The sequence below is a fragment of the Callorhinus ursinus genome, unplaced genomic scaffold (assembly GCF_003265705.2).
Source record: "Callorhinus ursinus isolate GAN/ISIS: 27379988/994484 unplaced genomic scaffold, GSC_fseal_2.0 scaffold20, whole genome shotgun sequence".
Classification (NCBI taxonomy): Eukaryota; Metazoa; Chordata; class Mammalia; order Carnivora; family Otariidae; genus Callorhinus; species Callorhinus ursinus.
This window is the reverse complement of record NW_027397082.1, coordinates 28,458,163-28,468,972: the sequence shown is the minus strand read 5'-3', so window position 1 is coordinate 28,468,972 and position 10,810 is coordinate 28,458,163. Positions and strand designations below refer to the sequence as shown.

General features: G+C 41.3%; 1 protein-coding gene across 1 annotated transcript; it reads right to left on the bottom strand.

The window, feature by feature from the left end:
- Window positions 1–1,845: 1,845 nt before the first annotated feature.
- Window positions 1,846–2,303, bottom strand: LOC112830838 (cytochrome c oxidase subunit 8A, mitochondrial-like). The gene has a single exon (XM_025881001.2). The coding sequence runs from the start codon at window positions 2,281–2,283 to the stop codon at window positions 2,074–2,076; it is 210 nt and encodes a 69-aa protein (XP_025736786.1). The 5' UTR covers window positions 2,284–2,303; the 3' UTR covers window positions 1,846–2,073.
- Between the last annotated feature and the right edge of the window lie 8,507 nt (window positions 2,304–10,810).

Sequence of the window (10,810 nt, the reverse complement as noted above, 5' to 3'; positions counted from 1 at the left end):
CCCTGTCACAAGCTACAACATAGATGGACCTTGAGGACATTATACTAAGTGAAATAAGTCAGTCACGAAAAGAGAGGCCAGGGGTAGAATTCTATTTATACGAGTTATCTAAAGTCAAATTTATAGAAAAAGAAAGCTATATACCTGGTAGCTCAGGTGGTTAAGTGCCCGACTCCTGATTTCAGCTCAGGTCATGATCACCCGGGTCATGAGATTGAGCCTTGCAGGGGGATCCAAGCTCAGTGGGGACTCTGCTTGGATTCTCTCCCACTGCCCCTCTCCCCACTTGCATGTGCACACACTCATACACACACTCCCTCTCTAAAATAAATGAATAAATTAAAAAAAAAAAAGAAAGCAGGCGTGCCTGGGTGGCTCAGATGGTTAAGCATCTGTCTTCAGCTCAGGTCATGATCTCAGGGTCCTGGGATAGAGCTCTGTGTCTGGCTCCCTGCTCAGCAGGGAGTCTGCTTGTCCCTTTGCCCCTCCCCCCACTTGTGCTGGCTCTCTCAAATAAATAAATAAATAAAATCTTGAAAAAAAAAACAGTAGGCAAAAAAGAGAATGCAACAGTAGCCCATGACTGCGAAAGAAACAGGCAAAAGTAAGGATGGTGGAAGTGTGAAACATATGTAGACAACACCCCAAAAGAAAGAGATGAAAGCGTGAACAGTGGTATTCTTTGGGCGATAGATCTTCAGGAGAGTTTTTCTTTGTACTTTCAGTCTTCTTGAATTTTTTCCATAATTTATATGACATGTTTAAGATGTTTAGTCTGAGATGTTCAGAACTGTGGTAAACACAAAGATTGTGGGTCCAAGGGTCTCACTTATGAAAACCTGAATGTTACAAACCCTATTTTGGCTGTTCAAAGGGCTCATTCCACCTCCCCCATCCTCACTTTTTTATTTTTAACGTGTTTTTGACAGTTGAGGTCAATATAAAAATTCTACTGTAAATATAAAAATCAAGATAGATCCAAAACTCAGGGGCTGTTTTCTCAGTGATTTAACTCCTTAGTCATTAAAAAATCGATTTCTGAGTAATAAAAAATCACAAGTAAATTAATTTAGAACAAAATAAAATTCTTGGTTGAAACAGGATTAAAGTAAGTCTTCCATCTAGAAAAATGGAATTATTGTTCAAAGGAATATAATTCAAGAATCTCCTGAAAGCACACCCATGTGTACAAAGTCATTTCCTTTACTTCTCCCTTACCTAATGCATGTATTACTGTTTTCAAAGCTGCCTAGGTTTGTTCCATTTAAATGCTCTTTGACAGTACTGTCACTGGGTTTCTGGCAAGCACAGCTTTACATAAGCATAAACCATATGGAAATTCCAAGATTAGAATAATTTGGATTCTATCCTCAGGACACACGGTGTTTATCAGTGTAAGATGATGGAATGTCCCTCTGTGGGTGAGATAGGTGTGGGTTTGGATTGCCAACCCATCTCTGTTAAGACTCATGTCGCAGGATCTCGTCCCCTGGCGATCTCCGTCAGAGTAGCCAGGGGGCCACTCTCAGCTGGAATCTGCGGCTGTCGTTCTCCCCTGCCCTGGGCGCCTGCCTTGCCGCACCAGGAGTACATATGTGTTCTATTGAACGGGATGTGAATCCCAGCTCTGTCTCTTACTGCTGTGTGCTTTGGATTGTTCAGTTACCCAATTTTTGCGGCAGGAATATTCACTGAGAATCAATTTTTCATATTCTCCATATCCTGTGCTCACCACTCCCTTGCTAAGAAGACTCTTGGTATTTTCTTGCCTCAGCGTTTCTTTGCACAAGGGAAGCAGACATTTCCACGGAGCAGCTTTTCTTTCTTTTTCCTTTTTTTCAAGGTCTAAATAGACTTTATTGTTACAAGGAGGGCCCTACCGAGTTGGGCCTTATAAACCAATATATGTGGTCCCAGGATGTCACCATGGAGAAATGGAGAGCTCCTGACTGCAGAAGAGGTCATTGTAATCGAAGGACATGATCCTGGGAAGACCAGCCAGGGATGCAGCAGGCATGATCAGGAGAGGCCAGGGGTGGTCAGGTCACAGGGTGAGGGACAGGACAGCCCCCTTCACTCCCACTTCTTGTAGCTCTCCAGATGCGACAGGACCCAGTCCGATGGCAGGAGGAAACACAGGAAGCAGGAGGTGAGCCTGACGGCAGCATCCATGGTCCCGAGCTCCTCCCGCGGAGGCTTGGAATGGATCTGGGCACGCTGCACCGGGAGCCTCTGGGTGAGACCTGTCAGGCCCCTCAGCAGCTGTGCCGTAGACGAAGACATGATCGCATGGAATGACGACAGTTGCCAGCTACTGCCCAAGGCCAGGAAGTCTGGAGCAGCTTTTCTTTTATAGAAGTTCAAATTCTGCTAGATTCTGCCAGGTGTCCTTAGGAGGAGAGGAGAAATGGAGACTCTTTGAGGGCAATGGGAAGGAAGGGACAAATACCTCCCTGTCACTAAAAAAAGGGTGTTTGGGGGGAAAGAGGTCTCTTCCAGAGAGATCTGCTTGCGCTCAGTGCAGAGGCTGGAGGAGGAAGCCAGTGTTCAGGGAGGATGGCTGTGCAGTGAGGTGTATCTTGAAATACTGAATCCTAGGGACTGGCGCCCCAGCCTCTCAAAGATCCTCGACATCCTACATCACACAGAGCCATGGCATGTCCCAATCCAGAGGAAACTTTTCTGGTACAGAAAACAGGCATCTACCAGATTCTTGTGCACATGAAAGACGGAAGAGAGGACAGGCCTTCTCCATGCTTTGGTACATGGGCCAAGATCCAGAAACCTGCGAGGAAAGCCCCTGAACGGTTTAGATGTCATTTCCTGACACTGCAGTGGAATTGTGCTAGGAGCTGGTTTGAATTAAATTGAAAAAAATAAAATAAATGGACACTTCTTACATATTTGGTATTGTATGTATCCTTCTACGTGTGTCTGAGCCTCTATTTCTTCATCAGGTCCTGGAGATCAAAACACTTGCCTCATAGGTCATTGAGGGGATTAAGCAAGGTTAAAATGTGAGGCCCGGGAGAACACTTAACACATATTTACTAGGTGCTCACTTGCTGCTGATTCTCTGAAATAGTTTTTTTTTTACTTTTTTCTCACCAAGATGGGACTTCCAGTACAAATGGTAGAAGTTAGTACCAGGACTTCTGGAAGGCCTGGGACTGGGGAAGGTCGAGAGGCAAGGTTTTTAATAGTAGTAATAATGATGGCTACCATTTATTAAGAACCTATTACAGGTCAGACACCTCTGACTATAAATCATGTCAGTGGTTTCTAAACTGTTCTGCAGAGTTGCAAGATTCCCTGGGAGGTTCAGGAGCTGCAGTGGAGAGTGAAAGGGATTCCAGTGAGTTCATATTCACAGTCACTTTCTCTACTTCAACTAGATGAGTTTTGCTTTTACCTGCTTAATATATTGATCCTCTACAAATGATTTTATCTGAAGTGTAGTATGTCTGTTAAACATGTTTGAGAACTTCCACAACGATGCTGGATCCAGATGGCAGTAAAAACAAACACATGTTCTTTAGACTTCCTTTCCTGGACTAAACCCTAAAACTAAAGTATATATGTAAATATATATATTATCTATAAAGTATATATGTCAATATGTATAATATCTGAAGATGATGCTGACTTACAAGATGAATTACTCTAAATGAACCAAAAATTCTGGGGGAACTGCTGAAAGACAGAAAGCAGAATTGGGATGACACAGAAGGAGGGAACCACTGTCCAACCTTAATGAAGAGGACACCTATAAATCGTGAGAGAGGCTTCAGTATTGCTCCAAGCTTGGGGAAAGTGGATATGGGGAGCAGGAGACAGTCCCAATCCAACATTTAGTATGATCTGAGTAACATTACAGCAGAAGGAACAATCAAGTTCCTCCTTCCACCTGTGCAATGCAGCAAACAGAAAAGACAATTCCTGTGAAAAGGACCACTTGGGCATTACCAGCAGGGTAGTACCCAAGAGGCATATGTACCCCAAAAGAAAACAGGAGTTCCCAGGCCCAGAGAGATTGCTAATGATCTACCCAATCTGGCAGTGTGTCCTACCTCTTCCCAAGAACCGCAGGAAGCAGAAAACAATAAACAGGTAAGTACGCAGACATGTAGGCAGGCTAACAGGCAATTGAAAATGCAAACATGACACAACGAAGAATCACCAAACATTTGAAGAAAATCAAAAAGGAGTTCCAGAAGGAGAGAATAGAAGGAATGGAGGAGAGGAAATACTAAAGAAAAATAGAAGGATGAAATATCTCATTGTCAATGAAAGACATGAAACTCCCAATGAAAGGACCCATTAATGCTGCTTAGAATGAAGAGAAACACAAAAAAACCTCAGATCACACCTAGCCTCTTGAGGGTAACATTTTAGAAAGCTAAAGATAGATGATATTTTTTCTTACTATCCCTAGATAAATTAACAGCTAATGTAAAGCATATTATTTGGGAGAGGAAGGAGAATACGATCTTTCATTAGAATTTTGTAAGAACGACAGAAAAAGCCTGACATAGGAATAGGGTCCACAAATTTAAATACATAAGCCTAGTTCCTATGGTCTGGCTCACAATACACAGTTTATTGTCTTCTGGTGGCTTCTGTATTAATTAATCGTGTGCCTGGCTGAGATTTCCAGGGCAGAACAGTGACTCCAGGCGTTTGTCAATTCACACCTGTTTTGGTGACTAATCCTATAAGATTAGACAATACTGAGGACAGAGAGCCCACCCTTCTCCTCTCTACCCAAGGATGGAGTTGCTGCTGTTTGCCTCCCCACTGAGACTCTCTCTCCATTTCAGGCCTCTCCTGCACAGCTTTAGCTCACCCCCATCCAACAGCCATGCTCAGTGGAGAATGGGAAGCAATCGCCAGTCAGGTTATAAATGGGTTCACATGATGGCAAGAGCAGCTAGGAGAGAGCTGGGCCGTGAGCTAATGGGAAATAAGAGGCGCAGTTGTGATGGAAGAGCTGTGAAGACAAGAGGGAAAGGAAGGCTGGTCAGGCAGAGGGGCTGCAGGATAATGTGTCCCAGGGCTGGGGAGTAGCAAGTCCCAGAAGTAAAGAGGATAAGCTGAATGAGTAGGAAATCAGATTTGGTGGGATCAAATAAGACAGATACGGGAAAATGCTCCCAATATAGTGTTAATTAAAAATAACATGGCCAAACCGCCTCACAAACCCTGCCACCCCCACCATGGATATAGCGTGGTCCTTGAATATGTGGGTTTTCTTTAAATCTGTTAAATACCTGCTGCTGGGAGGTGCAGAGTGTAAAATGGAGCACAAGAATGAATGCACACGGTTCCTACTCTCACAAGGTTCACAGTTTAGGACAATAGATAGCTTTGAAAGGACACAAACATTAAGAGTGATTATCACTGGTTGTAAGAATCTATTTTCTTTTTATAAAGTATAAGTAATATTTTCCATATATTCTATGTAGTTATTATATTCCTTTTATAATGAAAGCAATAAATCTCATAGACACTACAAATTCATAAAGCAAACTTTACTTGTAAAACAGAATGCCAGTTTTATTTATTCAGCTATGTTCAAGGTTTTACAACAGCAGCTGAGGGTGTGTACACAGAGGATTAAGAATAAATCCTTGCTCACAAGGAAGATTAAATCATTGTTTATGGGGTGTTTATAGCAGAGGGAGCTGAGGAAATGGTTAGCAGGCAGATAAGCAATTATGTTTCTTTGTCGAATAAAATAAAGGCTAACTGGTGATAGGTATATGTATTTTATAAACCACAGTGTAGCTTGTTGTAGCAGAACATTTTTCTATCCTCCAATTTGGGAAATGCTTCGATCTCTTGGATGAAGATTTACGAGATACTCTGGTCCATATCAGCGGCATATTGCCAAAGGATCTCTTAGGGTGATAAAATTTGAAAAATGCTTATTATTACCCATGCAAGGTCAACTTATTAACTTCAAAAAGACCTTGTCCTACATTTTCCTTTGAAGAGTAGGGGAATGGGTCGGAGGGGGAGACGAACCATGAGAGACGATGGACTCTGAAAAACAAACTGAGGGTTCTAGAGGGGGGTGGGGTGGGGGGATGGGTTAGGCTGGTGATGGGTATTGGGGGGGGCACGTTCTGCGTGGAGCACTGGGTGTTATGCACAAACAATGAATCATGGAACACTACATCAAAAATGAATGATGTAATGTATGGTGATTAACATAACAATAAAAAATTTTAAAAAAGAGTAGGGGAATGGAATAGTAGTAACAGCAATTACTCTGTTTAATGAACATTTACTCTGTGCCAGCATTTTATATTAATTATCTTATTGGGTCTTCACAACAAATCTCTAAGGTAGGTATTACAGGCCCACATTCTCTTATCCAAAATCCTGGGACCAGATGTGTTTTGGAAATGGGAATTTTTTGGAATTTAAAAAGAAATTTGGAATATGGTGCATATACTACTAACTTTGTAACATTCTAAATGGTTATGGAACACAGTATTTCTACAGAGAAATGTATGAAAATTCTCACAAGTGGAATAAAGTCCATAAATAATGTTATAATTTATTTACATAAATAAATTTATTGGCAAATGAAATTTGTTGGTAAATAAATTTATTGGGTAAATGGAATAGCAGGATAAATATAGACCATAAGTACTTAAGCTTCTAATTTCTTTTGTCGCTTATGATAAATATTTTTTAGTAAAACTTTAAATTTATATTGATGAAAACTAACCTATAACACAGGCAAGAAATATTCATCACTTCTGGTTGTTTGAGAATCTTAAAGAAGGGGTTAGTATTATCTGTGAAACCAGGCCGGGGCTGGACATCTGAGGATGAGCCACAGATGGGATTCTCAAGTGACAAAGAGGCATTACCACAAGGGGACTTTCTACAGACTTTCCCCAGTGTCACTGGTCTCCTAAACGTAGGTTTCGGTCTAAGCAGTTTCTCTCTAATTGAATAAACTGCCATGATCTCTTGCTCACTGACAGATGCACATTGTTCAAGGCTAGCAATTAATCAGTCACATTTTCACCATATGCTCTTTGGAGATTTTTTTCACTGGCGCTCATGTAATCATTATCATTATTACTACTATTTTCATACTTATCTGTACTTAACACCATCTCAGTAATTTCCCCATCACTGAAAGAACGCACGATGGGTTCATCATTATCAGTGTTCAGCATTTCTTCAGTGTCAGCTTCTTCCAACTTATTGGAACTTCCAAGTTGGAACTTCCAACTTCTTCGAACTTACTTTTGGTGGATAAACTTTTGGCAATAATGAGTTTTTTATTTTATTTTATTTTATTTTATTTTATTTTATTTTATTTATTTGACAGAGAGCGAGTGAGAGAACACAAGCAGGGGGAGCAGCAGAGGGAGAGGGAGAAGCAGGCTCCCCGCTGGGCAGGGAGCCCAACGCAGGGCTCGATCCCAGGACTCTGGGATCATGACCTGAGCCGAAGGCAGATGCTTAACCGACCAAGTCACCCAGGTGTCCTTGCACACACCTTTTAAATACCTTGGATATAGGTTTTTCCCAGTCACTGCTGATTTCATCTTGTGTGTGCCTGCAGCATTAGCACATCCAATAGTCAACCTTTCTTGGCATCCTTGAAATCAATTGGTGCCCTCTTGTCAGCCATTGTTAAGGTTTTCTAGGAAAATAGCACCAGGACGGAGCTATTTCATCAGCATTGTCAATTTGTTCAGGGCTAAGGTTTTAATCAGATATTATCTTAGCAAATTCATCAATGGTTTTATAATCAGTAGGAGCTTTTTCACATATTTTAAGATACGTGATACCATGACACTTCTTAAATTTCTGCAGCCAGCCTTCTGAATATTCACACTTTCAATGCTCAGTTCTTCATGGCATATTCTAGCTTGTTTCACGACCAACAAACCAGTCAGTGGCATATCGTTACTTCTTTCTTGTTGAAGCCGTTCAATCAACACATGGTCAAGATCTTTGTTTTTGGCCTTCTGCAATGTTTTTCTATTTTTCATCAAGTCTTGGTTATGACTGTCACTACACAATTTCAACAGCTTATCTTTCTGTCTCCTGAAGTCACAGATGGTGGTCGTTTCCATAGCATATTCTTCAGTAAGATGTCTCACAGACCTGCTGCCATCAATCTTCTGTAATAACTCCACTTTCTGAGCTATGCATAAAGACTGATGCTTCCTTTTCTTCTTCTCACTATTACCCATAGGCATGTCTTTAACTCTTTTGGGCATTTTCACAGTAAAGTTAATCCCCAAGTCACAAAGTGTCAGCAAACAGCAGAGGGTGTGTATGACGAACAGGAGTGCTGAGACATAATTGAAGCTTCATGTTTGTCCACAGTGGGCTTTGCTGCCAAATCGTCCTGGTGCCAGACTTACAAACATAGTTGCGGGTTTCAGAGAGTGTTTGCTTTAACCTATTTTGGAATTGTGGAGTAGAGATTATGGACTTGTATTAAAAATATCATTTTTATGCTGAAAGACTGAGGCTCAATTAGTAACTTGCCCAAGGTAATGCAGCTATTATATCTTTTCTGCCTCTATCCAGTCTCCTAAAATTTGGTCACTTTACTGAACAAAGACTTTTTATTTTGGTATCATTATCTGCCAAGATGATTTGAGTTGAAATATTTTTAGCAAGGGAACCTGATACTCTTGGCTGTTAAACTGGCATAGTCACTTGCTGACCCCCATGCTGGATAATGTGAAGATGTCTTGGCAAGAAGTGGTTAGAGATGCTAAACTTAGTCATGAATATAGATGTTTCTTTTTGTACCAAATTATCTGTTTGGTACTTATCTGCCTAGTTACTTATTGCTCCACAATGAACAATCAGGAAAACTGAAAGAAAACTACTCATTTCCGATTATGTCTCAAACACTCCCACAAATTTCCCTTAAATATCCACTCATTTGAAAGGTTTTTGGTTTGTTTGTTTTTTTTAACTGTTCCACAAATTATATATCCCAAGTGGGAATCAGAATTATTGTTAATCAAGTTCAGAATTAAAACATATTTTAGACACTCTACTAATAAATTTCCTTCCGCTTAGAATTCATGAGAATTTTGAATGACTTCTGTGGTCTGGGCCCTATTTCTTGTGTTATTTCATGAGTTCTTTTTGGAGAACCAGTTTTTCTTACTCACTCTCATCATCCCCCTATTTGTTTAGTTCTTCTTCATCAAACATCTAATACGAACTACTGGTTTTCCCTGCTATCTGAAAGTAGAGCCTTCCTACGAAACCTCTCCTGAGCCAAATGGCATAAAGCATAGATACAATTACCATTAATTCATATGTAAAATTTTGTGAGGGTTCCCAGACCCCAAAAACAACCTCTCCTAGGCTTTTCTGATACCTTAGGATACAGCTAACAAATGCACGAAATAAATCTAGATGAAGCACAAATGCTCATGGACAAGACAGTTCAAAGGTATGGCGGCTGGATCCTGAGGCGCGGAGTGTAGTTCCTGGAGAAGGAACTTGGTGGCGCCACTGTCATCGCTGGGGTCCGTGTTGCCCCCGTAACGACTAGCTCTGAAACAAACGCTGAACGCTGTTTTCATTTTTTCTCAGGACAGTAAAAATCCTCTTTGGATTTCTTTTGTAAAAGGGAAGCGGCAAAATGTGAACTTTCAGGGGCGCCTGGGTGGCTCAGTGGGTTAAGCGGCAGCCTTCAGCTCTGGTCATGATCCCAGGGTCTTGGGACCGAGCCCCGCCCCCAGCCTCTGCATCGGGCTCCCTGCTCAGCTGGGAGTCTGCTTCTCCGTCTCCCTATGCCCCTCACCCTGCTCGTGTGTTCTCTCTCTCTTTCTCTCAAATAAATAAATAAATAAATAAAATCTTTTAAAAAAATGTGAACTTTCAAAAAGTGTGTGTGGGGGGGGTGGGGGGTGGAGGCGGGGAGTGCCTGTATCGTAGAAGACCCAGGACTGTTGATTCAGTCCTAAGTCCTTTTCCCTTTTCCCATTAGGTGCAAGAACAGTCCTTAGGGCTGAGAGGTTTATAAAATGAGTAAAGTACAGGTCCTGTAATCTCAGAAGAGTTTAAAATCTAGAAGTAAATACGAGATGTGTATAAAATCTGAGGATTCTCTCCCTTAGGAGAGGAAGAGATCATATTTGTTAGGTGGGGCAAGATGGCTCTCATATTACTTTTCAACACTGGTCTCTCCTGTTCGATTGACTAATAACTACCATTTACTGGGTATCTTCTACGTGCCAGGCTGGCACACAGAGAAGCTGGTATTTAAGAAGCATCAGATTCAGAAAGGTCTGTTGACCTTGCCTAGTGTCACAAACTTTTAACTCTAACGCCCTACTTATTTTTTCCTCTTACTTCAACGTACTCTTTCCTTTTTCCTGAGCAAACATTCTGCATTCTCACCTCTCCCTTCACTAAAGTCTAACTTACTTTACAGTGCGTTGTTCCAAGGAGTAAAAAATCTCCTGGTTGCCCAACAAAAGAACAATTCAAATTGCTGGTTTTGGGGAAGTCTCCTTGAACACTTAAAGCACATAGAAACCTGCCTGATGCTTGTCTTTCTTATACATATTTCTATTAAGAGCAAGGTGTTGCTCTGGAACCAGAGTATTTTGGCCAGTGTTGGGATACTCTGAATTAAATTAGAATGAGCAGTGGGGTGACTGTCTCTGGCTTTTTTTGGGACTACTATCAAAGAATGCGATGCTCTTGGGAGTGAGTTCTATGATAGCAAAGAAAAGAGCTTACCAAAAAAAAAAAAAAGCCTGGGGCACCTGGGTGGCTCAGTTGTTAAGTGTTTGCC